Source organism: Callorhinus ursinus, unplaced genomic scaffold (assembly GCF_003265705.2).
Source record: "Callorhinus ursinus isolate GAN/ISIS: 27379988/994484 unplaced genomic scaffold, GSC_fseal_2.0 scaffold18, whole genome shotgun sequence".
Taxonomy (NCBI): domain Eukaryota; kingdom Metazoa; phylum Chordata; class Mammalia; order Carnivora; family Otariidae; genus Callorhinus; species Callorhinus ursinus.
Genome location: NW_027397080.1, coordinates 13,101,811 through 13,129,732, shown reverse-complemented (window position 1 = coordinate 13,129,732; position 27,922 = coordinate 13,101,811). Strand labels below are relative to the sequence as shown.

Below are 27,922 nucleotides of genomic sequence, written 5' to 3'. Positions count from 1 at the left end.
CAACTGAAACTGACCCATGGAAGTGGGCGCTCTGAGTATGGGCTCTTCCGAGGGCAGCCTCCATCTCCCACCCTGAGGATGTGACATCGACCAATACCGAGGGGCCTGCCTTGCAGCCGGATGAATGGAGGTTAGACACAACCAGGGACTTCCCAGCTAGGAGTGTGTCGAGGCCTGTAGGGGGTGACTAAGGGTGGCTAAAGGGAAAGGAGCCAAGTGGTGGCAGGTAGGGAGCCTGCATTCTGGTTGGTGACGGGCAAAAAGTCTGTTCCCCTGAGCCGCAGGTTCCCACTAGTCTTGGTCCTCCCAGGTCCCTGCAGGGAGCAGATGGGCCAGCTCCTGGGGTGTCCCTGCTAGTGCTGAGCCCCCCCAACCACCCCATGCCCTGCAGCAGGGTGACTCCCTGCCCAGGGTCCCTGGCAGGGGGTAACCCAGTCACAGATGCCCGTTGTCCTGGTCCCCTCCCCACCCCCAGGAGCTGGCCAGCTGAGGACATCCCTAGGCTGGGGGAGGGGTGTGGAGTGGTCAGAGAAAGGGCAAAGGGAATTCCCCATGCCTGACGCTTCCCCTCAGTGGGCGGATATGAGGTGCAGGCCTGGGGGTGGGGGAGTCTGTCCAGGTGTCATCTTTCATCCTCCCTGCCCTCAGAGTCCCAGAGCCACGACCAACCTGCCAGAAGAGGGGATTGCGCAACGGAGAGGTAAAAGGTGAAGGCGGGGCCGGGTGGGACAGAAGAGCCATTGTTTGGGGCCCAGGCCAGTCCGGGGAAAGGAAGGGTTTATGCCCCGGGCAGGAAGGGGGGCTCTGCGGGGGGCACCAGCTGCCAGGGCTCTTGCCCTTGGGCCCTGGAGGGGGACAGGTGCCAAGCAGGACGCCCTCGGGGTGGATAAAGGGGGCAGTGCTTGGCAGTGCTTGGCAAGGTGCCTGGGCAGGGCAGACCCAAAGAAGAGTTACGGGGCGGGGAGGTGGCCCCCACACCACACCCACCCCACCCCCTCGAAGGATGAGCCGCCAAGGCAGGGTCCTCCACTATCCTCCAGATTCCAGTCATTCCTGGGAACGGAGGCGGCTTGGGGCGGTCCCAAGCCTGGGGGGGGGGTACTGTGACGGGGGATGGGGGTGGGCATGACTGTTTTTATTGCTGAGGGGTTGGAGAGGTTCTTAGAGATTTTTGCTGCCCACACCCTCCCCATCGGCTCCCAAACTTAACTCCAAAACTCGGAGCTCCGCCTCCCCCAATCTCCCCTTCTCCGCTGGAGCCCCTCAGCCCTGCGGTGAAGCCCACTGGGAAGTCCTCACCGGTGTCTGACCACAATCCTTTCAGCTTCGGTTGGAGTTCCGCCCCCTAAGGGAACGGCTGTCCGCAGAGACCCGGCGAGGACAACCCGTGCTCACTGTGCCTCTCACAGGTCCCAGCTCCTGAGTGACGGGGCCACTCCAGGTGTGAGCCAGCGGGCCCCTCCTCCCGCAGCCCGGCAGCCGGGGCGGCGCTGTGGGCAGGGCGGTGCAAAAGGCGGTCCCGCCCCGCACTCCTCGCTTGACTTTTGAGTGTCCCGTGGTCGCAGGAGCCGGGAGGCGGAGGCGCGCGCGCGGGCAGCCTGGGCACAGCCCGTCACCAGGTAGGGACGCTCCCCCGCGCAGAGGGGAGGGTGCGTATTCAGAAGGAAGGAACAGAGAGGAGGGGGCAGGCGGAGGGAGCAGGGAGGCCTGGCAGAGAGGGGAAAGTGGAGGGGGAGCGGAGGGACACAGAGGAACACAGCTGGGGGGGGGGGGACACCCGTGTCAGGAATGGAGGTTGAAAGAGGGGCAGAGGGACCCAGATAGGAGAGAAGACCTCAGTCCGAGTGTTGAGGGGTGTGGAGCCGGGGCACCAAGAACACCACAATCCCCACCTCCTGTCCTCGAAGGTCCCCAAGCCGGTCAGGGAGGGGCTCGGTTTCTCGCTCAATCCGCTTCCTGCCCGGGGAGGCAGGAATCAAGGTCTTGGACCCTGCTGAACCCTCACTGAACCCCCTTGGACTTGCAACCCCAGAGAGCTGGGAGATCAGTCCCCCCGGGGTGCCAGGGAGTGTCTGCTGCCTCTGACCACCTCTGACCCCTGACATCTGCGCTCCCTGGGCCCAGGAGGCGCCATGTGGCCCTGTCCATTGGGGCTGCTGCTGCTGCTGGCTGGCGAGTCGGCCCTGGGTGCCCGGCGGGGTCGTGGGCGCCGCGAGCTAGCGCCGGGCCTGCACCTGCGGGGCATCCGGGATGCGGGCGGCCGGTACTGCCAGGAGCAGGACCTGTGCTGCCGCGGCCGGGCCGACGACTGCGCCCTGCCCTACCTGGGTGCTACCTGTTACTGTGACCTCTTCTGCAACCGCACCGTCTCCGACTGCTGCCCTGACTTCTGGGACTTCTGCCTCGGCGTGCCACCCCCCTTCCCCCCCATCCAAGGTGGGCACCAGACGGCCAGGAGGGTGGGTCGCTTTGTCAGCCCCAGACCCAGCGGGGCTCAGGAGCAAGGCTGATGCACTGACATTTCCAGGGGAGGCTTTGTAGAATCTGGGAGAGACCCCGCCCCACGGTCTGTGCCTCTGGGAAGTCCCGCTCTGGTCTAACCTGAATCTTTCCAGCAAGACTGAAAAAGAGAAGATCCTTGATCAGTGGGATTCCCAGCTGGCCCAGGAGAAAGGCAGCCTCCTGCCCTTTCTCCCAGTCCTGTCTCCATGCCAGACCAGGAAGGCGCTGGCCCCTCCCGCTGACTCACCCCAGGCTGATACAGCCCTCAGGGGTTGGTCAGGCTCATCTCAGCCATTCCTCTGCCTTTGCTCACGATTCTCTTCTTACCGGAGGTGGCGCGTCACACCTGGGAGGTGGGGCCGAATCCATTTCTGCTTTCAGCCCGTGTCACCATCCTTTCCCTTTCCCCTGCCCTTGTCCCTGTCCCATACAGGAATCATTTGAATCCCTTCCCCCAGTTCTGTGGGCCTGTGGGTGAGAGACCGAAGGCCTTGCTTGTCATCCCAAAGTGCTGTGTTATCTTAGGGGAGTCACTTGCCTTCTCTGGGCCTCGGCTTCCCCATGCCCCTCCCACTCCCCATCTCCAAGTTTCAAGTCATTTAAATGGCAAAGGCTCCAAGGAATGTTGTGGCTGGCATCCAAGTGAAACAAGAGGGATCCAAGCTGGGGTCACTGAAGAACTTCCCAGGTAGCAATTGGTATGTGACCCTGCAGGAGAGGTCTTAAGTAGTTATAGTTTGACTTCAGTTTCAGTGAGGGTTCGGCCGTGCTTGTGTGCACGTGTGCATGTGCGTGTGCGTGTGCGTGCGTGTGTGTGTGTGTGTGTGTTTGGAGGATTCGGGACACCTGACTTCTGAGGACCTGGCCCTCTCAGCCCATCGTCTCTGGTCCTGGTTCCACTTCTCTTCTCTTCTTCCCTGCCCCCAGGATGTACGCATGGGAGTCGCATCTATCCGGTCTTGGGAACCTACTGGGACAACTGTAACCGTTGGTGAGTGTTTGCAGCTTGGAGGGGGGCTTACCTTGTGGACCCTGTGCACCACAGACTTGGTTCCAGTTCTGTCCTTGTCACTTACTTGCTGAGCCTGTTTCCTTGTCTGTAACACGGGGATTTTTACCCTGCCCATGTCAGCTAATGAAACAACACTCTAACAACATTCCCCAGGAGCGGTCAGCCACGGATGCCTGGTCCCACGTGTGGCCCCTGAGCTGGGAGAGGTTCCCTGTCCCTCCTGGCTCTGGCTGGGCTACTGCCCCTCCCAACCTTTCTCGGAGTCACAGGAGAATCGGAGAAGGGGGCGCCAGGAAGGAAAGCTCTGACTGCAGCATCCGCTGCCCTGGACGGGATGAGGGTCAGGGATGGCTGAGCTGGAGGCCAGCCAACCTGCAGCAGGGCCTTCCCTGGAATGTGGCCCCTCTCCCTCCCCTCCCCATCATTCCAGTGGGAGGATGAAGGGTCAGGGGGTGGGGGGGGCCTCCCTACTCTAGTCTGGGTCCTGAGATGGGAAGCAGAGAGGGGTTGGGTAGGAAGCCTTGAACGCCTGATCGAAATAATGGGGACCCTGTGGTTTTGAGGAGGCGGCCCTGCACCCACTCCACCCCATGGCCTCTTTGTCTGGGACTGAGAGGCCCCAGGGAGGAGGAAACTTTTTGGAATGTATTACACATAAGCTGTTTCCATTGCCTCACCCGTGTGAGGGGTGCTGGGTCACAGTGAGAGCGGGGACTCGTGAGGTTCGGCGTGCATCTGGCTGAGAGAATGCGTGTGTGTATGTGTGTGTGTGTGGTGTGAGTGTGTGTGAATCATGTGTGTGTGTTCAGAAAGACTGAGCTTGCCTACATGATCCTGCTGATCCTGATTAGGATGCCTCTGGGCATTGATGGGTTAACCTCTTTCCCACTCCTATCCCTGGGGCCTGGCCACCCTGGGCCCCTCTGGAATGTTGGAACCTGCTGCCACCAGCCCAGTCTAGACCTGCTTGGGCAGCCCTAGGGGCAAAGGGGGAGGTGGCAGGAAGGAGTGACCAGCCCACTGCCCACACTGGGTGGCCCGGTTCCCTGTGCTTGACACCTGAGTGAGGGTGTGGGGCAATGCCTGTGGGCCGTCCAGGATGTGTGAGACCTCGAGGAATGCTTCGAGAGAGTCAGAGAAGGAAGGGGAACATGAGGAGAGCCTCCCCTCCCACGCAATCTCCTCCAGCCCTTCTCCAGCCCTCCCTGAAAGTGCCCCCGCCCACTCCTGGGACTGAAGAGCCCAGCCATACTGGGTTTGTTCCCCTTGAGGCTCCTTAAAAGGCAACAAGGGAAGAAGGCAGTTTAGCATCTTCTCAGAGCAGAGTTACAAGCTTGTAAAAGCATCGTAGAATTCACAGAATTCCCTGTTTGTCGACACCTATTTGTTAAAGACCTACTATGTGCCAGGCACTGTGCTGGACCAGGTGGACTCAGCCAGATGAGGCAGACGGTTCTTGTCCTTGCAGTGGAGCTTCTGGTTTAATGACGAAGGAGCCCCCACGCAAATAAACATCTTACAACCTGGGACAGATGTGACGGAAAGGGAATAAGGGGGGATCCTGGTTTAGAGTGCAGTGGGGGCAAGGGAAGGCCACTCCGGAAGGGAGGTGGTTATGCTGATACCAGGGAGGTGGCCAGACAAGAAGGGAGGGGGAGAAGCAGCTCGTGGGGAGGCTGGGAGGTGGGACAGATCTCACGGCAGCTGGAGCTGTGACCTGGGGACAGAAGCCCTGAGGAAGGGCAGACCCACAGGTCCGTGGGTCTCGTAAGCCGTGCTGGAGCCATGCAGAGGCAGACAATCTGATAGATGTCGTTGAGAGATCTCTCTGGGGATGGACTGCGGGGTATGCGGTGGGGTGTAGAGAGGCAGGGAGCATGGTAGGAAGCCATTGCCGTGGTCCGGGTGACAGGTGATAAGGGACTGGAGGAGGGTGATGGCCGTGGAGGGGCGAGAGGCAAGTGAATCCAGAACGTTTCATGGTGTGTCGTCCCAGGATCTGCTGATGGCGGGCGCGGGAATGGGGGTACGCCACATACCTGTTGTTTCTGGTTTGAACCCCCAGGGTGGATAAGGCGCCGTGTCCTGAGTTGTGGATGTTCGGGGAGGAGCAGCTTTGGCGGGGGGTGGGGGGCAGTCTAGGCCATTTTAAGTTTGCAATACACCCAGTGGATAGGAGTCTGAAATTCAAGAGACGGGGAGTCCGGGGGTTCCTGGAATGGGAACACTAAGAGCAGACAACGATTCTCAACACCCAAGATGGGCCAGGCCCTGTGCTAATGGCTTTACAAAAGCCTGCCATTAAATCCCTGGAAGGGGGCGATGATTCATTCGGGTCCTCATTTTACAGACAAGAACCTGGAGGGAGAGAGAGAGTTTGAATAGCTTACCTGAGGTCGCATGACTCTCCCGCGAGGGTCAGAGCCCAGGAATTGAATTTCAGGATTTGTGCTCTTCGTCACTTCACGACACTGCCTCAGTCACTCATGCATCCAATAGATATTTCGTGGGTGCCTACTATGTGCTGGGTTTAGTTTTCTAGGCACTGAAGATACCAAGCAAACCCTGCCCACCGGGACCTTAGTGTCTATGAGGAAGCAGGTATAAAGAGAGCAAATAGCTAAACATATAGTGTGTCAGGTAACAACGACATGCTAAGGAGAAAAGAAAACAGGAAAGCAGGAGAGGAAGGTGGCCAGGGCAGGCCCCTCCGAGAAGGTGACTTTTGAGTAAAGACTTGAACGAAGTGAGGGTGAGCCTCGGGGATGTGGGGAGAAGAGCAGCTCAAAGGTCCTGGGGCAGGAGCACAGCTGTTGTGAACAGTCAAGGGGAGCAGTCTGGCTGGGGCCTCAGGAGCCAGGACTTGGGGGAGGGGGTCACCAAGGGGACAGGAGAACAGATCGTGCAGGGACAATCTTGTTAGCAGGGCAGGGACTTTGGCTCTGAGTCTATGATGGGAAGCCAAGGGAGGGTTTTGGGCAAGGGGATGGCATGATATGACTTGGGTTGAACAGGGTCATCCAGCAGCTGTATTAAAAATATACTGAAGTGGGGGTGCAGGGCAGAAGCGGGGAGAACAATGGGGAAGCTGCCGCAGAATCCAGGGGAAAGGTGACTGGCCCATGATGCCTGCAGGACAAATGAGATGTGGTTTGGATTCTGAATGTGTTTTTAAGGCAAAGCCAACAGGATTTGCCCATGAAGCCAATCAGCACGTGAGGGAAGGAGTCAAGGGTGACTCCCAGGCTCTTGGCCTGAGCTTCAGGAAGGATGGGCATTTTCCACGGACTGTAGGGAGAGCAGGAGTGGGAGTGGGGGATCAGAAATTCAGTCCGGGATGTGCTGTTAGACACCCCAGTGGTGATACTGTATAGCGGCAAGATTCTTGGATCTGGAGAGATCTGGGCAGCAGATATAAACTTGAGAACTGTGAACTTGCAGTTGACATTGAGAGCCACCAGGCTGAACAGGACCATCAGGGGTTCGCCCATAATCGCTGGCACAGAATCGCAGGCCTGCGGTGACTTCTGAGGCCCCCTCCCTTCAGAGGATGCCCAGCCCCCCTCACCTCTTCCTTCCGTCCTGCTCTTCTAGCACCTGCCAGGAGCAGGGGCAGTGGGAGTGTGACCAGGAGCCATGCCTGGTGGACCAAGATATGATCAACGCCATCAACCAGGGCAACTACGGGTGAGAGGCCCTGGAAATGTCCCCGCTGGGCACAGACACACACACCTTCCCCCGAGATGCCTGTGCCGCCAGGCACACCCTCACTCAGACCTCATTCACGTGGGCACTTAGCCAGTATGCCTCTCTCCCGCCCATATGCACATACCTCCAGGAGCCCCGGGCATGGAAGGGCTGTGACTTTCATCCCTTCTCTTTCAGATGGCGGGCTGGGAACCACAGTGCCTTCTGGGGCATGACCCTGGATGAAGGCATTCGATACCGCCTGGGTACCATCCGCCCTTCTTCCTCTGTCACCAATATGAATGAGATTCACGTAAGTCCATCCTTGCCCACAATCCTGCCATCTCCCCATCGCTTGGGACCCCAGGAACCCTGGCACGCAGGACCCTGCTCCTCCAAGGGCCTGAGCCTACCCCCCTCCAACAGGCTGTGTGTTCCTGGACAAATCACTCTCCTTCTCTGGGTCTTAGGTTCCTGCCCATGACAAGATGTGCTGCGCAGGAAGAATTGATGCTCAGATTTTGAGTTTTGTGGTCCCAGCACGAGCCCCTTGGTGGCCTCCCCAGCCTGGGAAAAATGCTATTCCTTCCAGTACAGCTGGGTCAGGCCCCAAAGGGCCAGGAGGTCACCTTGGTATTTTGGGAAGGGAAGGACAGATAGTGCTCTGGCTAGCGAGCCAGAATTCTCGGAAACAAATACCGGCTCAGTGGAACCCTGAGGGAGGAGGGGGCTTCTCCTCTATGGGGAGAAAGGGAAACCAGACCTGGAACAGTCAGAGGGTGAGGAAGGGGAACTTCAGAGGGTCAGGGCGGGGGCACAGGCTGCAGGGTCTGTCCCTCAGTGCTGGGCAGGGAGGAGGCAGTCGGCCAGAGCAGCCCTCCCTGCAGAGGGACTTGGGCTCAAGGCTAGGATGACCAGACCCTGCCCCTGCCCTCACTCCCCTGGGCCTCTGCTATTTTCTGCCTCCTCTATTTGCCTTGGCCGCCTGCCCGGTCACAGGACCTTACTCCTTCTTCCCTCCCCTGCCCTTTAGGGCCTGAGGCCCAAGGTCCTGGTAGGAAGGAGGAAGTGTCAGATCAGAAGGTGCAGAGGAAGAATAAGGCAGGGGTTAAGAATGGAAAGTGGGTGACCCTGGCCTGGCCACTTCCCTGCAGGCTTCATCTGTACAACGGGACTAGTCACCCCCAGCTGACACAGGGGAGGCACTAAATGGTGCTTGGTCTTCCACTGAGTCAGTGTGGAGATTGCTGGAATCCCTCAGCAGCAGGAATACTTGAGAACAAACCGCAGAAGGCCCTGGACTCTTGGTGGCCCTTCAAAGGCAATGGGCCCCTGAGGGGTCGGCCAGGCCAGAGGCAGGAGGCAGACGGAGTGACTTTTGCTTTGCAGACAGTGCTGCGCCCGGGGGAAGTGCTGCCCACAGCCTTCGAGGCCTCTGAGAAGTGGCCCAACCTGATCCATGAGCCTCTGGACCAGGGCAACTGTGCAGGCTCCTGGGCCTTCTCCACAGCAGGTATGGCCAAGGGCGGAGGCTGACGCAGCGGGAAAGGACAGCCAAGGCCTGAGCCCCCTGACGGCCCTTCTGCCTCCCCCCACCAGCCGTGGCGTCCGATCGCGTCTCAATCCATTCTCTGGGGCATCTGACTCCTGTCCTGTCACCCCAGAACCTGCTGTCTTGTGATACCCACAACCAGAGGGGCTGCCGCGGGGGGCGTCTCGACGGTGCCTGGTGGTTCCTGCGACGTCGAGGGTGAGCAGCAGAGGGTGTGGGCAGGGGAGGGGATGTGAAGCCGGGGCCTCAGGAAGGCAACCCGCAGGAAGGGCCTGGGCCGTGCTCATCAGGCTCATTGCCCTTGCTCCCTCCTGCTTCTCCTCCAGGGTCGTGTCTGACCACTGCTACCCGTTCGTGGGCCGTGAGCAGGACGAGGCTGGCCCGGCACCCCGCTGTATGATGCATAGCCGGGCCATGGGTCGGGGCAAGCGCCAGGCCACCGCCCGGTGCCCCAGTAGCCAGGCCCATGCCAATGACATCTACCAGGTCACTCCGGCCTACCGCCTCGGCTCCAATGTAAGTTTGTGCTTGGTTGAGGGGGCAGAGGCAGGGGAGCTGGGAGATTGGCCAGAGACTAGAGACTCACCCCTGATGGATACTCTCCTCCCCCCCTCCCAACCCTCCAGGAGAAGGAGATCATGAAGGAGCTGATGGAGAATGGCCCTGTCCAAGGTAAATGCCCCTCATCCTGCCCCCTGGTTCCAGAAGCTTGTGTCTGCTTGATACTGGACACAGCACAGCAGCACAGGTGGTCTGTGGAGCACCGAGCAGCAAATCCACTGGGGCTGGGAGTCAGGGGGACCCGGTCCCCTCCCCGTGGGCGGCACCCTGTGGGGGCACTTAGAGTCTTGGTATGGGTCTGGGCGCGCATCTCCAGGCCTGTGCTGATGGGCTGAGCCGGCCCTACTCTGACCTCGGCCCACAGCTCTCATGGAGGTGCACGAGGACTTCTTCCTGTACCAGGGTGGCATCTACAGCCACACACCAGTGAGCCTTGGGAGGCCAGAGCGGTACCGCCGGCATGGGACCCACTCGGTCAAGATCACAGGGTGAGGGGCTGGGGCGGGGCAGAGGGGATGGGGGAGCAAGGCTTGCACTAGGGGCTCCGAGCCAGCCTGGAATCCCTACTATCTCTCTGCGAAGCCCCATTTCGCAGAGGAGGAAATCAAGACATAAAGGAAGGAGGGTCTTGCCCGTGTCACACATAGAGGTGGGGGCCTTTTAAGGTTTTCTAGGAACTGTTCCTTCCTTACACACGGGGATAAAATAACTCCCTTGAAAGACAGACATGGATCCCAGGGGTGGCTCAGCCTCTCCCCATCTCAGCACCTACCCCAACTCTGCCTGACCCACGGACTCCCACCCCCAGTCTTCGGTTCCCCACCGGATATACCCAGAGATGTTCCAGTCACTGATTTCAGTGGTCCATTCCATGAAATGTCCTTTGCAGTGGGAGTGTGGGGCCTCCAAAGTACCCATGTTCTTGGAGTCTCTTCCTTGTGGTTCCTGGCACCCACCCCTCCCTGGCTCCCCAAGTGAGGAGGGAGCGCAGGCAGATGTGTTAGATCCCAGAGAACTGGTCCCCAGGATGTGGGGCCCTGCAGGGAGGCCCAAGTTCTCCCCCTTTCTGTTCACCCCCTTCAGTTATCCCTTTGGCACCCTCCCCCACATGGGTGTGAGTACACAGACTTCCAGAGGTGGAGACTGAGGGCGGTAGAGAGAGGGATCTGGTAGGGGAAGGCCCTTGGGGTTCCAGCCCCTGAAAGCGGGTGGAATCAGCTCCCTTCTCCCTCCATGGCGCTGCCCCCTCCCCCCCCCCCCCCCCCCCCCCACCCCCGCCAGGTGGGGAGAGGAGACACTGCCGGATGGAAGGACGCTCAAATACTGGGTGAGTCCCTGCCGGGTGCCCTGCGGCCGCTGCCTCCTCCCCCTCCCCCTACGCACGGCCCCCCCTCACCGCCCCTCCTCATTCCCAGACGGCGGCCAACTCCTGGGGTCCAGCCTGGGGCGAGAGGGGCCACTTTCGCATCCTGCGCGGCGCCAACGAGTGCGACATCGAGAGCTTCGTGCTGGGCGTCTGGGGCCGCGTGGGCATGGAGGACATGGGGCACCGCTGAGGCCCTGGCACCGAGCCGGGCCGGCCGGCGGAAGAGCCCCTGGGGGCGCCCGCCCCGCCCCTCCCGACGCAGCTCCGGGCCGCAGGCGGGCGCCTGGGGTCTAATCCCCGCGCGGGTTCCGCTGACGCAGGGCCCGGCCTGGGAGCCGCGGGCAGGCGAGGCTGGCGGAGCCCCCAGACCTCCCAGCGGGGATTGGGCAGGGCCTGGCCCGGGAGGAGCGGGCCTGAAGATCCCAGGCCCAGGCACCCCCCTCAAGACCACTAAAGCCAGGACACTCCCAAGTCTCCAGCCCCACCACCCTATCCCACCCCACCCCTGTACTTTTATTCTCCAAAGATATTTATTTTTCTTTTCACTGTTTTAAAAATAAAAAGAGTACTGATCACTGTGGTACCCTGGAACTTTGGGGAGTGGAAAGCCAGGCCGGAGATGGTGTGGCAGGTGGCTAGACAGCAGAAAGGACTGCCCAAGGCCTTGCTGGTTGGCCGGGGTGGGTGGACTAGAAATCTTAGCCTCCATTCAGCCCTAATTGCCAGTGGCTCTGGGCGCTGACCCACTTGGAGGTGGGGCATGGGTGGCCTGTCCTCTGGCCCCCAGAGAGACATGGGCCCGTGGGAACCACCTTTCAGACGCTGAGTCAGCGCTGCCTGGTGGGGGAAGCCATACCCACCGATCAGCAGAACTGGCGCCGGTGCCCAGCAGGCAAGGGGGGCACAGCCCCACAGAGGCTGGAGCCTCTGTCTCTGCAGATCAGCCTCTCCAAACCACCCAGGCGAAGGCTGCCTCCCCACCCCCACCCCCCACCCTGAGCCGGCCTCTCTGAGCCCTCTTCCTACCCCACCTCCCTGGGCTCCCAGTGCCAGCCCAGTCCTGGGCCCACCTTTCAAGGCCATCAGGACCCACTGCCCCAGCCTCCTCGCCAGAGCTTCTTTCCCCAGTGGGCAGGCAACCCCGGTGTCCTCACCGCCCCCACATGTCCTGCAGACTGACAGGCATTTGCACATGCTGTTCTCCAGTCTAGATGCCCTTCCGTTCCATCTGCCACTTGTCCCACTATTTCGAAGCCAACTCCAGGGTTCTTTCATTCAGATAGTAGCCGAGGGGGCTGTTGAGGTGCCAGGGGTTTTGCAAGGGACCCATGCTTTCCCAAACCACGCCCCCGCCCCCCTGCATGGCCTCAGCACCTCCTCCCTGGACTCATCTGGCCCTGCCCTTTCACCCAGTATTTCCCTTATCTGAGAGCCTGCCTTCCTCCTCTCGGCTGGAAGTTCCTTGAGGGCAGGGACTGGGTCTGGTCCATCAGGGGTCTTGTCCATCCCCGTACCCACACCTGGCATAAGGTGGCATTACCGTTTGTGGAACGGGTGAGTGAATATGCCCTGTTCTTCCCCCTCCACTCGCCTCCCAAGACCCCCAGCCCAGCCCTCTGGGCGCTGACGTCCCCAGCCCCAGGGGACCGGAAGGCAGGGGGAGCCCGCGGGGTGGGGGGCAGCTGGAGGTCCTCCGCCAGGGCAGCAGCCCCTCAGGGCCAGCCGCCTCCCGGCATCACCTGAAAAGAATGCGGGGCTCCCGATAAGCGGCCGCCTTTGTCTTATTTCCTGTTTGCCAGGACGTCCCTGGCTGGCTCCCCTGGCCGGTCCGCCCGTCCCCAAAGAGCCAAGGCCGCCCCCCCCCCCCGCCCCCGGGACGAGGGCGCGCGGGGAGTCCCGAGCAGGGGCGGCGGGGGCGCCCGTCCACCTCTCCCCCTGCGCCGCTTCCGCCGCGCGGGGGACGCGCCCGGCTGCTCCCACCCCGCTGGAAAAACCCCCGTCCAGCCTGGAATTTTCTACAAGGACCTTTGGCGGAAGCAATGCGGGGTGGGGAAGGGAGGGGACCAGGGGCGCGGTCGCGCCCCGAGGAGGCTCAGGCTCTGCCAACCTTGCTGGGAGGAGCGACCGGCGCAGGGTGGTCGGCCCAGCCTTTTCTCAGTTCTGCCCGAGGCCCACCGAGGAGCCCCAGGCCCGCCTGGCCACCCTGGAGCAGGGGAGGGTGCGGGGGAGGGCTGGGCCAGTGCCTCAGTACTCTCCATCAGCCACCCCGGCAACTCTGCTGTTGGGAATGGGCAAGGGAAGCAAACTTTTAGGGCCCCCAACCCACACCTGCCCTTGGATGGTTCATGAAGACATCCTGGCATCCTGGTCCCTTGCTCTGTGTCCTGAGAGTAGTCCCTTCCTCTCTCTGGGCCAAGGGCTTGGGTCTTTGGACAGACCTGGGTTTGAACCCCTGCTCTGTCGGTTACACTGGCCATGCGTCATCTTGCCATCCCAGAGCCTCTGTTTTTTCTCTTTAGTGGGGATGATAGTACTCATATCCTGGTGGTGTTAGGAGGATTACAGGAGGCAAAGTGCCAAGCACAGAGCACAATGCTTGGAACCTATTAAGGGCTCAATAAATGGCAACAGCTATAATCATTTTAAGGGCGTTGGACTTGATAATGCAAAGGCTTTTCGTAATGAGCTCAATAAATATTGAGTGCTTAACCACAGCCTTCTGCTAGCACATTGTTCTGAGTGCTTTACATATATGATCTCATTTAATCCTACAAACAGACAAACTCCTATTTCCTTATTTTGCAGATAAGGAACAGAAGCATAGCGGAGTCTGAATGTTGGTTGCTGCAGGATTCAAACCCAGGCGGTCTGAATCCTCACACTAATCCGTCTTGTATTAGTAGTGTGGGTGATTGGTAGTGATAGTCCAATGTCCCTTCCCAAGTCCTTTCCCTAGTTGGAAAACTCATTCATCCTTTAAAATTCAGCTGAAATATTCCTCCTCTGAAAAGGCTCTCGTGGCCCCCATCTTCCGGCCCACCAGGGACTCCAACATATATCCTTGGCAGAGACAGAGTACCTGTTGACAACCTTTGTTCCCACAAAGGGATGAGGCAGGAAGGCCTTTTTTCTCTTAGCCCCATCCTTTCCTATCCACTAAATGTTCTGCCTGGGCATTCATTCTGGTCTCCTGTGGGGTTCTGTGGGGTCCCAGGGCACCTGACTTTTGTCTCCCTGGAGCTGCTGAGTTACATCGCTTCTCGAGCACTGATGCCTCACATCTTCCTGGTATCTTGCCAAAGCCCTGTCCTTGCCTGGTGCCCATTAAGGGAAAGGAATTCATGCTTACTGAGCCTGCAGTGGGCCAGGCCTTGGGCTGGGCGCTTCACAGCTTTAGGTCATCTGATGTTAGGCACACCGCTGTGAGAAAGTATATCTTTGGAAACCAATGCCAACCGAGGTGACTCTCCAAATCTAAGGGAGAGGCGAACTTCTAGATTGTGAGCAGAGCTAGTGGGCCCAAGCACTGCCAGAACCAGGGACCCGAATACTGCTGGGACGACTGATTGTCTCTCTCCTCAGCCTTTCTCTCTACAAACTAACTGCCATGAGGAAGGACATGGGGCCAGTGACAACTCCTGAACCTTTCGGCCCAGAGGCATTTTCTCAGTTCCGAGTCATAAAAAAAAAAAAAAAAAAAAAAAAAAACCCAGAACAGACCAGGGAAGGCTTCTGATTGGCCTGGCTGGAGGAGGGTGTCCACCTGTGGGCCAATCACCTGTAGTTGGGGGACGGGATCATAGGAGCAAGGGACTGTCCTTGCTGAAACAGTATTTGGAGGAGGAGGAGATCCCCAAAAAAGGAGAGGGGTGCTGTACCAGGGGAAGGGAGCAAAGCCGAGCAGATGGCAGAATAATGTCCACCACAGCTAGGGACTACTGTTACTGCCATTTGATTGACAAGGAAGTTGAGGCTCAGGGAGGGGGGGGTGACTGGTCAGGTCATGCAGTGGAGAAGTTGTTGAGCTGGATACAGACCACACTGCCTTCCAATGAATTTGTAGATCAAGCTAGAGAGATACCTTTGTAAGTCAAAGAGGGATTCCTACCCCCCGACACACACCCAGCTTCTCACTGCTGAACCCTAGGAAATAACTTCTAGAATTCTACCCACTTCATGAAAATTCTGTGACACTAACCTGGGAGGCAGTCTCTTCCCAAAGTGAAGCAAGGCTGAGTCCTAGCAGCCCCTGGAGAGCGGAGTCCTGCTTCCTGTTCCAAGGGGCTCAGCGTGGCTCACATCTCACAGCAATGAGATGGTCAACAGAATATGTCACTTTATAGATCAGAGAGATGGGTGCCAAGTGAGCCATACTGGACATATGCGCTATAGGTAAGGACTGTTATTACCCCCATTTACAGGGAGGAAACCAAGGCTGGGGGGGAGGGTCAGAGGGAAAGTGAAGTGGCTCCCCCAAGGACACATTGCTAGGAAGTGGTAGAGAACTTCCGTCGTCAGGCCCCCAAAGCCTGGGTTTTCCCTACGCTCTGTCCTTGTGCACACGCAGCCCCTCTTCATCTCGTACCCAAGCAGCTCTGTGGCCTCCAGCTCCGGACACATGAAGTTTGGGGCTCACAGAAGCTACTGTGTCAGGGGGCACTTGGAGGGAGGAGGAGTGAAGTGGGTCATGAACACTCAGGTCAGCTTGGCCTGGGGCTGCAGGGAGGTGTCAGAGTCTGCAGAGTGGGAGCCAAATCACTGCTCATCCTGGAAAGCCAAGTTCAAAAGCCTCCTCCTCTGAGAAGCCTTCCTGACTCTGTATCGTCATCATCGGTGCTCTGAGCTCCCACCCCCACCCTACTTTCTCCAGCACAGTACCCCTTCCTGACTGTAGGCTTCTCTGTGCTCTCGGTATCACCCAACCACTACTGGGCACGGAAGAGACACAGGAGCTGTTGGTTAGGAGAGAGGAGGAATCAGTGAATGAATGGATGGGCCCTGGCAGGACCAGGGGGCCTGGTCGCCCTTGGCAGCAGGGCCCCCTAGTGGCCGAATCCACAGGTTGCCCTGCCACAGCCCAGAGAGAGAGTGAAGAGAAGGCAGCCAAGCGGACTCACAGAACTGAGCAGCTGTTGTGTGTTGTGTATTTTACATACATTCCCTCCTCACTGCCCTGTGAGGACTGGAGACTGGCCCAAGGGGACAGAGAAGGAAGGGGCAGAGCTGGGAATGGATCTCAGTCTTGTTGGCCTTCTGCACCTCTCCCCCAGATGTTGTGCCCCTGCCTGTGGCCAGGAGAGGCCTTGGCTCTGAGGCTTCCCTCACCTGTGGCACCATTCTCCCCTCCTGCCTCCACTCAGGCTGTCCTCTCTCCCCTCAGCAACACACATTCCCTTGGAAAGCCTCTAACTCAGAGCCAGACACACTCAGGCTCAAATTCCAGCTCCCCTGGACTCCCTGAAGTTCACTTTCCACTCTGAACCTCAGGTTGCCAGTCTGTAAAATGGGAACAGTGATCTGTGCTATCCCTGTGAGCCCTACACTGAGGCTTCCCCTAAGAATGAGGAAATGAGGGAAACAAGCTGGGCCCACTGAGGGTCAGACAGAAGAAACTGGTATGTTATGAATCAGAGCAGAGATGTCCAAAGTCACTTTAAAGGGCCAGGCTGACACGGTCCTGCCGCAGCTGACGGGCATTAGGTGAGAGTATTGATCCATCTAATGTAGTAAAGCATCCTCAGACAAAAGTGAGTCCCCATGACCCCAAGATACTGAGTGCATCCAGGAAGAGGCAGCTCTGGCCATTGGACCGGTAGCCACGGTGAGCATGTGTTGAAATGGTCAAGGTGGGTGTTACCGATGGGCTTTGAGTGGTTCCTTTCCCCACGGCAGGACGATGCTCTGGACACCTGCATGTGGTGGCTCTCTTAACCTGGGGCCATTAACCCAGGGTCTCAGCCTCAGTCGTCTTTGAGAGTAGGCAGATCTAAGAGTGAGCCAGGAGGGGGAAAATAGGGAGAGGTGGGGCCTGTGGCCAGCACGAGTCAGGGAGTGCACACCTGCCTAAAGGTATTCCCAATCGATGACTTAAAAACACGATGCCAGCCTGCATCACTCAGGGCCCCAATAGGCAACAGATGGCATGCTCTAATTAGGGAAATCGGTGCAGAGCTTATTTCCAAAGGGACTAATGACAAAGCAGGGTGTAGGAGAGTCACAGGAGAGAGGGGAAGATCCTAGGGGAGCAGCAGCTGAGTTTTTAGCCCTAGACCTGCAGGGTCAGAGGTGACCAGGACTCAGATGGAAAGAGCTTCCAGAGCAGAGGTGCCCTCAGGGAGAGCTGGGGAATAAATACCTCAACCCCTGCACTCTTCCCTCTGTCTCACCCCCTGCTGGGGCCCCCATTTACCAAAACCCCACAGGACCCTCTGCCGTGGACTTTTAAATGAACAAAAATACACTTCTCTCTTGTTTAAAGCACCGTTTTCAGAGTCTTTGTAAGATCAGCCCAACCCTAACCATATGATCATAAAAGAAAACTTCTGCCAAGAAGATATAATAATCATGAATTTATGTGTCTCATGAACTTATATTTATTTTGGTGAAACCATATAGAGCAAATCTGGCAGAATTGTCAGGAGAAAGTCATGAGTCTATAAACAAAGTGGGAAGTGTTAATTAAACTTTCGTAAAACCAATGGCTCAAGTAGCAAAACATTAGTAAGGATAGGGAAGTTTGAACAATATAATTAAGGAGCTTCCTCTACTAGGTAAACATAAACTTCACAGCCCCCCACACAGAATACTCATTGTTTTCAGGCTCAAATGGAACATTTAAAGAAATACCACGTAGGTGGCATAAAGAAAGTTGACGATTTTTTCAAAGAATCAGTATCACTGCCCTGTTCTCTAATTCCAATGTCATAAAATCAGAAACCAACAATAAAAAGTTAGCCAAGGAAATCCAATACGTTTTGTAACTTAAATGCTCATTTCTACATAATTCATGAGATAAGGAGAACCTCATAATGGAAATTACAAGATATTTAAAACTGAATAACAATAAAGCTAAAGTGGAACTTGGAGGGAAAATTCTAGCCTGAAGTGTATTTATTAAAAACAGGAAGGGCTGGGGCCCCTGGGTGGCTCAGTCGTTAAGCGTCTGCCTTTGGCTCAGGTCATGATCCGGGGGCCTGGGATCGAGCCCCGCATCGGGCTCCCTGCTCGGCGGGAAGCCTGCTTCTCCCTCTCCCACTCCCCCTGCTTGTGTTCCTGCTCTCGCTATCTCTCTCTGTCAAATAAATAAATAAAATCTTTTAAAAAAATAATAAAAACAGGAAGGATTGACAACAATGAAATAAGTGTCTAACTCGAGACTTTAGGAAAAGACCATCAGAAAACTCGAAGATAGCCGAAAAAAGGAAATAATAAAGCAGGAAAGACCGCTTTGGAAACCAACAAAAAGTTGAGCTCTTTTAAAAAAGGGTTAGTAAATTCTTTTCAAAGCCTCAGTAAAATAAACAAATTATTAACACATACTACACAATATCGGGAACAAAAAGGAGGGGACTGGAGATGCAAACAAGGTTTTTTAAAAAATCACTTAAAAAACACCATGGGGGTCTTTGGTTCTGGCAGGTTGTCAAATGAAGATAATAGGAAAAACCCAGGAAATGAACCCAGAAGGAAGAAGTAGCTTGCAAGAAGTGGAGAGCAAAAAAAAAAAAAAAAAAAAAAAAAAAGATTAAGCATGGGAAATTCAAATGAGCATATGAGCATAAGAACAATTTTACAGACTGATTTGAGGAACAAAATAAACAAGATAAGACTAAAAACTAGGGAACAATCAAATTATAGGCAGGAAGCTATGATCAGGGTTTAAAAGTATTCTAAGGCCCTGATTCTTCTAGAGGAGGATATTGATTAACGTTAGACTTTGTTAAGTTGAAGTGTGCATGTTAAAAATCTGAGCATGACTAATGAAAGAACAGAAATAGAATGTATTCTAAACCCGCAGAGAGGAAACAAAGGGCATGAAGACAATCCAACCCGTCTACCTCCAGGCAGGAAGTGACAAATAGAAGAAGCAAAAGAAAAGTTTGGTGTGGCTGCCAGTTTCCAAGATGGTCTCAGCGACCCCTGCCTTCTGGGACCTATGCCCATGTGAAGTTTCCTCCCATAATGTGTGCGTGGGACTTAGTGACTTGTTCCTGTACCATAGAATATGGCAGAAGTGATGATATGTCACTTCCAAGCAGGGCTGGCTTTCTGGGAGTACAACCCATGCTTTCACAAAGGGCACTGTCCCCAGAAGGGCTCCATGCTTGGTTTAGTGCTCTGCTCTCACTGACTTGAAGTTCCTAATAATTTTTTATTTTATTTTATTTTTTTAAAAGATTTTATTTATTTATTTGACAGAGAGAGACACAGCGTGAGAGGGAACACAAGTAGGGGAGAGGGAGAGGGAGAAGCAGACTCACTGCTGAGAAGGGAGCCCGATGCGGGGCTAGATCCCAGGACCCCGGGATCATGAACTGAGCCAAAGGCAGACGCTTAACGACTGAGCCACCCAGGTGCTCCCCTAATAATTTTTTAATAAGGGACCCCACAAATTACGTAGCCAGTTTTACTTTCAAGTTCAGGTCCTAAATAGGGCTGCCAGATAAAATTCAGGAAGACCAGTTAAATTTAAATTTTGAATAAGCAATGAATAATTTTTTAGTATGAGTATAGCCTGTGAAAATATTGAAATATTATCTGAAATTTAAATTTAACTGGGCATCCTATATTTTTATTGGCTAACTCTGGCAACCCTAATAGAAAAGACCCATGGCTTTCATTTTTGGTTGCTCTCTCTGTGTGTGTTATCTCTTGGATCACTCACTCAAGGGAAGCCATATCACAAGCCATGTCACAAGCATGGAGAAGTTCAGGGGGCGAGGAACTGAAGCCTCCTGCCCCTAGCCATGGGAATGAACTTGGAAGCAGATCCTCAACAGACCCTTCAGATGGCTGTAGCCCAGCCGACAGCTTGACTGCACCCTCCCAGACACCCTGAGCCAGAATCACCTGGCTACGTGGTTCCCAGATTCCTGACCCTAAGAAATGAGGTGAGATAATACATGTTTGTTGTTTTGAAATGCTCAGTTTGGGGGTAATAATACACGTGGTAAATGGAAAACACAAAAGAGGCATTAGAAATAAAATTTTAAAAGCCAATAATCACAACAAATGTAAATGGACTGGTTTCACCAGTTGCTAGATTATCAGAGGGAGAGAAAAGCCCATAATCGAGCTGTATGCTTGCTGTTCGTAAGAGACATATCTAAAACAGAGCTATGGAAATACTGAAAGCAAAGATATGAAAAAAGACACCATCCATTGTCTGACCAACAATGTGCCTGAAACCTTTTGCACTTCGCTACTGAGGACGCCCAAGTTTTTTCAGGGACTAGGCAGAAATCTGTTGGTCCAGGAGGAGTGTCTGTCCCCCAGCCCCAGTTTATTTCTCGTGATGTCAAAGTACCAGCCGCAGAGGAGGAATCACGATTTAGTTGAAGCCAATTGTAGAACCTCTTTTCTCTCCATTTGGTGATTAGGGAAAAGATGCTCATGTGCCCCTGTTCTGGAAACTGGGAGGTAAAGGGAAATCTGAGAAGTGCTTTTTTCCTTTCTCCTTCCTGGTGCCTGGACACAATGCCTCAACATGCAGCAGCCCTTTTGCAGTCTTGACATAACCGTGAGCACCAAGGCCCGCAGGCTAATGCTGATGGAGAGGAGACACCAAGCAAGCCTGGGTACCCGATGGCATCATGAAGCAGCTAAGATAATGCCAACAATGGCCTGACTTCGGGACTTCTGTTACTTAAAGAAAACATAGCCCAATTTATTTCAGGCTCTGTAGTTGGGTTTTGTTACTTGCAGCTAAAAGCATTTCTAATAGACACAGCAGGCAAATACTAAACCAAAGGGAGCTGGTGTAGCTTTATAAATATCAGACGAAATGGACTTTAAGTCAAAAGGCATCATTATGGATAAGAGGGGCATTACATAGTGATTATTAAGAAAAATGTTACCAGGGAGATATAATTCTGAACTTCTTTGAACATAACAGCCCAGCCCACAGATTACGTAAAGCAGAGTCTGGGGGCGCCTAGGTAGCTCAGTCAGTTAAGCATCTGCCTTCAGCTCAGGTTATGATCTCAGGGTCCTGGGATCAAGCCCCACGTCAGGCTCTCTGCTCAGAAGGGAGTCTGCTTCTCCCTTTCCCTCTGTGCTCTCTCTCTCTCTCAAATAAGTAAAAAAAAAAAATCTAAATAAAATTAAAAAAATAATATAAAGCAGAGTCAGCAAACTTCTCCTATAAAAGGACGGATAGCAAATATTTTAGACATTGTAGGCCATCCAGCCTCTGTCTCAACTACTCAACTTTGCCATTGTAGTAAGAAAAAAGTCACAGAGAATGCATAAACAAATGAACATGGCTGCGTTCCAATAAAACTTTATTTACAAAAACAAGGAGTGGGCCAAATTTGGTTCAGACCACATAGTTTGATGACCCCTGATAGGAAGTGACAATTGAAGCAATTTCAAAGAGACATGGTTGGATCCATAATCCTCCTGAGGATCTTATCTTTCCTTTCTCCATAGTTACTAAGTCAAGTGGCCATAAGATTAGTAAATATGTAGAATATTTGAATAACACAATTAAGAAGCTTGATCAAACAGAAAAATTAGCATTCTTTTCATCCAGTGTGAGAACGTTTACAGAAATTGTTCCCATACTAGGTCATGAAGCAAGTCTGCCAAGGAGTGAACTGATGTCACATAGACCATTTTCTACAACCACAATCCACCGAAATGAGAAAACGATAACAAAAAGGTAAACTTATGTTTGAAAGGCGCCTGCGTGGCTCAGTCAGGAAGGCTTCTCTTCCTGGAGAAGATCAACAATTTAAAGTTGTTTGTTAAGCGTCTGCCTTCGGCTCAGGTCATTGATCCCAGGGTCCTGGGATCAAGCCCTGTGTCGGGCTCCCTGCTCAGCGGGGAGCCTGCTTCTCCCTCTCCCTCTGCCTGCCACTCCCCCTGCTTGTGCTTTCTCTCTCTCTGTCAAATAAATAAATAAAAATCTTTTTAAAAAACTAAAAAATTAAAAAAACTAAAATCTCCAAATATTTAATGAGACAAAGAAAAAATACAAAATATAAGAACTGACTGACAATGAAAGCATTACATTTTTGAAGTTTCAGTGCAGCTAAAACAATCCTTGAGGGGGTGTGCATCCTTTTAAATGCCTATATTCAAGACTGTGGCTTAATAAAGATTGTACATTAGTGACTTGAGCATTCAATTTAGGATGCCAGAGAAAGACAACATAATAATGCCGCCCCCCAGTAGCAGGAAATAATAAAGATAAGAGAAAAAAATCAATAAAACAGAAAACAAAGAACCATACAGATGATCGATAAAGCAAATGACTAATAAAAAGATACATTTGTAGCAGGACTGATTAAGAAAAAAGAGAAAAGGCCCAAATAAATAATGAAAAGAGGGAGTTAGCTAGAGAAAGATTTTTTTCCACCATAAGAAAAACTTTGTACAAATAAATTGGAAAATGAAGATGCAGTGGGTAAATATCTACAAAATATAAGTGATCAAAACTGACTTAAGGAATGGAAATGAGAAATAAAACATGATACTAAAGAAACAGTTGTTCAGATTGTTCTTTTAAATCTCTCCTGGACCTGTAGTGATCATATCCTTTTCATTCTTAGTATTTACTTATTTGTGCCTTTCCTTTTATATATATATAAATCAGCCTTGGAGGTTTTACTATTTTATTAATCTTTTCAAAGAACTCGCTTTTGGCTTCATTAATCCTCTCAGCTGTATCTTTGTTTTCTGTTTTATTAAGTTTTGCTCTCATCTTCATCATTTCTTTGCCCTGCTTTCATCAGGTTTATTCTCTGGTTCTTTTTAAATTAAGGTATAGACTTTTTCAGCGTCCCTGTCAGTCATTACTCCCATTGTCCCAGAGAAAACCACTATTCTGACTTCTGTTGTTGTAGATTAATTTTGTTTGCTTTAAAAACATTTTTTTAAAAGATTTATTTATTTGAGAGAGAGAGAGAGAACAAGCGAGTGAAAGAGCATGAGCTGGGGGGAGAGGCAGAGGGAGAACCTCACTCCCCGCCGAGCAGGGAGCCCGATGCAGGGCTCGATCCCAGGACCCTGGGATCATGACCTGAGCTGAAGGCAGACGCTTAATGACTGAGCCACCCAGGCGCCCCAATTTTGTCTGCTTTTAAGTTTCATGCAAATAGAATTATAGAGTATTTACTCTTCCTGGCTTCTTTCACTCAACATTCTGTCTATGAGCTCCCTCCGTGTCATCGCCTGTTACAATGGCTGTGTGTCTCTGTGTATGATGTGTTTTGGTGTGTAGCATCCCATTGTATGAACAATGCTACAACTTATTCACGCACTCAACTGCTGATGAACATTTGGGTTGTCTCCAGAAGTGTGTTTTTAAATTTCCAAACATGTTGGAATAGTTTCTTGTTATCAATTCTTAAAAGCATTTTGGTCAGAGAAAATGGTGTGTGTGACTGGTGTGTAAGACTTGCTTTATGGCCTGGAATGTGGCTCAATGTTTGTTAAATGGTCCACGTGTGCTTGGGAAGAATGAGTGTTGGGTATTGGCTTCTCTTTATGTCAGTAAGTTGAGCTTGTTTACTGTGCTGTTTAAACCTTGCATGCCTTTCCTAATTTTTTTTCTGATGAGAAACAGCACTCAATAATGAAGAGAGGTGTTTTAAACTATCCCACTTAGAACTGTGTATTATTACTATTAAAATATTTAGCTTGTATCTACCACATTACCTTTTACTTTCTGTTTGTCTCACTTTTGCTCTGCATTTCGTTCTCCTTCCTTACCTTTTTAAAAGTAGACTGTTTTTTTTTATTTTATATAAATATATATTTATTTATTTACTGAGAGAGAGAGCATGAGCAGGGGGAGGGGCAGAAAGAGAGGGAGAAGCAGGCTCCCGGCTGAGCAGGGAGCCTGATGGGGGACTGGATCCCAGGACCCCGGGATCATGACCTGAGCCGAAGGCAGACGCTTAACCAACTGAGCCCCAAGTGTTTGTTTTCTTATTCCACTTTTTCTGGCTGCTGGCTTGGAAGTCATTGATCCTGTTCCTATTCTTCGAGTGGCTCTCTTAAAACTTTACCTTGTACCCTTAGCCCGGCTTATATTCAGTATCCCCACTGTCCTGCCAAACGGTACGAGCACCTCGGAACACTAACCCTGATGTCCGTCCCTTCCACCTGCCCCTTCCAACGTTCATTTCTGTCTGTCCTTTTCTCGGTCCACAAATTTGCTTTCACGCTCAAAATGCCGTATGTTTGTTTAGACTTCCCTACATAGTTATCACGGCTCTTTCTCAACCCTCCTTCATCTCACATTTGTCTTCTTTGATCATTTTTCTGCTTTCCAAAGTGCATCTTTGGAAGTTCTTTTAATGTAGGTCTGTTGGAGTGATTTAAAAAAATTTTTTTTTTAATTTTGAAATTACTGTATCTAAGAGCTGCGGAGAGCGGCGGCCCTGAAACCATTTTAACTCCCTTGCAAGGTCCCTGTGCAAAGGAGGAGGTGGTTTCCCCATCCTGCTCCGGCCCCATCAGCTCCTGGTTGTGGTGCTGAGCCCACCTGTACCTGAGGTAATGCCTGCTCGAAATGTGTACCCCTCCTAGCTCGGTGTTCAGCTCACGATTTTGTTTTTGTTTTTTGTTTGTTTTAAGGATTCTATTTATTTATTTGACAGAGAGAAAGAGTTCGCACAAGCTGGGGGAGCGGCAGGGAGACGGAGAAGCTGGCTCCCGCTGAGCAGGGAGCCCGACGCAGGGCTCGATCCCAGGCCCCTGGCATCATGACCTGAGCCCAAGGCAGACGCTTAACCGACTGAGCCACCCTGGTGCCCTCATGCAAGCTTTTATAACTTTGCTCCTTTTGTGCATATCCTTGAGCAGTCAGTAGTACTGTTTTGCCTGTTTTAAATCTTCATATGATGCATCAGATGCTGCACGCCTCTCTGCCTTTTCTGTACAATATCATGAGGTTCGTCCATGTTAACACACAGCACCTCTCTTAGACTCGGGCAGCTGGGACCCTGGACGCCCCCCGCCCCGGCCCTCCTCCATGGGTTAAGGAATCAAGACCCACCCACAGTCCTTCTCTCCTTCTTCTAAACCCTGAATCCTGGATTTCCTTGGCCCCCAGGGCCCAGAGCCTCTTTCCAAGGCCAGGGCAGTAATTTCCTTAGAGTTTTCTTCCTGAGGTGACCACGCAGCCAAACCCACCCTAATTCTAAGGGCTGGCCAAGGTGGCAGGGTAGGAGGGTGGGGTTTGTGAACAGAGTTCAGACAAATAGACTGAAGAGTCCACAAGCATGTGTGCGTGAAGTTCCTCACTGTGTGGGATGGAGCCAGAGTGGGAAGAGAATAGAAGAGGGTCCTCAGCCCCCAGATTACCCTTGCCCTGGGCCTCATAAATGTAAGGGGCAGCCTATCAAGCAATATATATCTCTCCAGTGCATTCATCTTAACTGTCTACTTTGTAGCTCTAACAAGATTGGCTTGTACATTATTCTGTTGTTTCCAATTTTCCACTCTACATGGTGTTGTAATGAACATTCTTGTACTTGTCAAGAGTTGGGATTTATTTCCAGAATTGAATTGCTAAGTTGGAGAGTACGCACATGCTGGACTTTACTAGATTTTGTCAGATTGCTTTTCAAAGTGGTTATAATTAAAACTCTCTTTAGCATTTACAAGAGGGCCCATTGTTTCACATATTCCTCAACACTTAATATAGTTGGACTGGAAATGTTGTTTGTGTTACCAACTTGAGGTCTGAAATTCTATCTCCTTGTTTTAATTGGCACTCCAATAATAACAAGTAAGGTTAAACATCATTCGCATATGTTTGTATTGTTTACCTATTTATATCTTATACATGTTTTTCTGTTGAGCTGTTTGTAATCTTTTTATTGATCTGTAGAACTTCGTGATGAAGCCTGGATACTAATGCTTTGTCTCTTGTGTTCATTATGTGTGTATCTTCTCCCAGCCTTGTGGCCTGGGTTTTGTTTATCATATTTTTGCTATACAATACTTTGGAATTTTAATGTAGTCAAATCTATAAGTATTTTCTTTATTGTTTCTGCTTCTTAAACTTGGTTAAGAAATCTTCAATCATGAGATCTAGAAAAGATTTTTATTTAAAAGTTTTCTTTTCCATATGTAGTATCCCTCTGCACTGACTTTGGTGATCAGAGAGATATAGGAGTGCAGTTCTCTTTTTTCCACATGGAAAACCAATTTTTGCACCACCATTTGTTGGAAGGAACTGGTTTAACTTTTTTTTTTAAAGTAATCTCTACACCCACTATGGGACTTGAGCTCATGACCTTCAGATCAAGAGTTGTATGCTGTACCGACTGAGCCAGCCAGATGCCCCATAAAAGGAACTGGTTTAGGGGTGCCTGGGTGACTCAGTTAAGCATCCAACTCTTAATTTCAGCTCAGATCTTGATCTCAGGGCCATGAGTTTGAGCCCTGTGTTGGGCTCCATGCTGGATGTGGAGCCTACTTATAAAAAATAAAGATTAAAAAAAAAGGAACTGGTTTAAATGCCCTTTCTGAATTACGTTGAACCTCCAGTCTGCACACCTATGTCTCTGAGCCCTCCATTCTGCCCCATTTATTTATTTGTACATCCCTCTGCCAATATCTCCCTGTCTCAATTACTTTAGTTGGATAATTCCTGACATCTGAAGGGTGATTCTCCTGTGTTCATTTTCTTCAAGATTGCTTGGCTACCCTTGGCTGTTCCTTCATATGACTTTAGAATAATGTTTCCAAAAATATTAATTTAAAAAACACTTTATTTAACCTTTTTTTTTAAGATTTTATTTATTTGACAGAGAGAGACGCAGCGAGAGAGGGAACACAAGCAGGGGGAGGGGCAGAGGGAGAAGCAGGCTTCCTGCAGAGCAGGGAGCCGATGTGGGGCTCGATCCCAGGACTCTGGGATCATGACCTGAACCAAAGGCAGATGCTCAACGACTGAGCCACCAAGGCGCCCCTTCATTTAATCCTTTGACATTGAAATAAATTTATAGATTAATTTGGGGAGAATTCACGTCTTTACAGTCAAGTCCCTCCTTCTACAAGCAGGTTATACCTCTCTATTTCTCTGTGCCTCTTGAATGACCATCAATCAAGCCTTCTAATTTTCTCTATGAACATCTTGCACATCTCTTAGATTTTTTGGGGGGCACTTAAGGGTTTTTGTGCCTTTATTAGTGGTACCATTTATAAATAGCACTTGTCTGTCGTTTGGTATTTAGAAGTGAGATGGCTGAACCATCGAGAATGTAAAAGGTCTGGGATTTTACCCCAGTCAGACTCTTAGCTACCACAGTATCAGGGATGCTGCAGAAGCCATGAGACTTCTGGGTCAGAGACAAAGGACTTCATTGCTCATGGATGAGCAAGAAGCATGTGCCTCATGTTTGGGCCAGCGGCTCCTCTGGCTCCCCAGGTCCCACAGGGGTGCTGCACATGCAATCAACAGGTTTGCATATTCACTGAAGAACCCTGAGCTCTTTGCTGCAGAGGAAGATATTATCTTCAATACACTGGACAATAAGCAAATCTGCCTTCTGCTCCAGAGGGAGATAATTACTCTATGTTCCGAAGATGGTTTATATAAACATCCTTGAAGAGATTAGCTCCATCCCACCCCCAAAAAAGATAGTCCCAAACAAAAGGCCAGTTAGAGTCTCTGTTTGCAAAGCATCCAGAAATGCAACTGACCCATGGAAAATTGTCTCTCAGCATGAATCCTCTCAATAATTTTAACAGCTTGCCTATAGAGTCTCTTTGATTTTCTAGGTAGACAATCACATGATCTACAAATATATGATGACCATTTTGTTTCTTCCTTTCCAAAAGTTTGTACCATTTACTCCCTTTTGTTTCCCTTATTGCACAGGCTAAGGAATCCAGGGTAGCTTTGAACAGAAATAGAGATAGTGAATATCTTTTTTAGGTTTCTCACTTTAAAGCAAATTCTTTTAAGTTTTTATCATTAAGTGGTACTCCTACTGCAGGTTCTAGAAAGATACCCTTTACCAAAGTATCACATTAAGGAAGTTCCCTCCTAGTCCTAGTT

At 52.0% G+C, this 27,922-nt stretch overlaps 1 protein-coding gene and 1 pseudogene across 3 annotated transcripts; both read left to right on the top strand.

The window, feature by feature from the left end:
• The first annotated feature begins 1,162 nt into the window (after nucleotides 1-1,162).
• TINAGL1 (tubulointerstitial nephritis antigen like 1) lies at nucleotides 1,163-11,255 on the top strand. 3 transcript variants are annotated; one of them, XM_073903037.1, is made up of 12 exons: nucleotides 1,163-1,441; nucleotides 1,566-1,619; nucleotides 2,125-2,436; nucleotides 3,430-3,493; nucleotides 7,109-7,201; nucleotides 7,400-7,514; nucleotides 8,591-8,714; nucleotides 8,801-8,951; nucleotides 9,080-9,269; nucleotides 9,380-9,425; nucleotides 10,596-10,641; nucleotides 10,730-11,255. In XM_073903037.1, exons 3-12 carry the CDS (start codon nucleotides 2,133-2,135, stop codon nucleotides 11,232-11,234), a joined length of 1,638 nt encoding a protein of 545 aa, XP_073759138.1. In that variant the 5' UTR covers nucleotides 1,163-1,441; nucleotides 1,566-1,619; nucleotides 2,125-2,132; the 3' UTR covers nucleotides 11,235-11,255. The 3 variants fall into 3 exon arrangements, with proteins under 3 accessions (XP_073759138.1, XP_025712363.1, XP_073759139.1); XM_025856578.2 differs by adding an exon at nucleotides 9,679-9,802 and having other exon boundaries at nucleotides 1,166-1,619; nucleotides 10,730-11,010; XM_073903038.1 differs by lacking the exon at nucleotides 2,125-2,436 and having other exon boundaries at nucleotides 1,166-1,619.
• Nucleotides 11,256-16,318: 5,063 nt separating this feature from the next.
• The window catches only part of LOC112812284 (large ribosomal subunit protein eL27-like), a 12,951-nt pseudogene continuing 1,347 nt past the window's right edge, over nucleotides 16,319-27,922 (top strand).

What these genes read in the sequence shown, in the direction of transcription:
- TINAGL1 (XM_073903037.1), top strand. Translation starts at nt 2,133, where the DNA reads ATGTGGCCCTGTCCATTGGGGCTGCTGCTGCTGCTGGCTGGCGAGTCG. An exon ending in CTGGGCCTTCTCCACAGCAG is followed by an intron (nt 8,715 to 8,800) that starts GTATGGCCAAGG and finishes TCCCCCCACCAG; the next exon opens with CCGTGGCGTCCGATCGCGTC. An exon ending in GAAGGACGCTCAAATACTGG is followed by an intron (nt 10,642 to 10,729) that starts GTGAGTCCCTGC and finishes CCTCATTCCCAG; the next exon opens with ACGGCGGCCAACTCCTGGGG.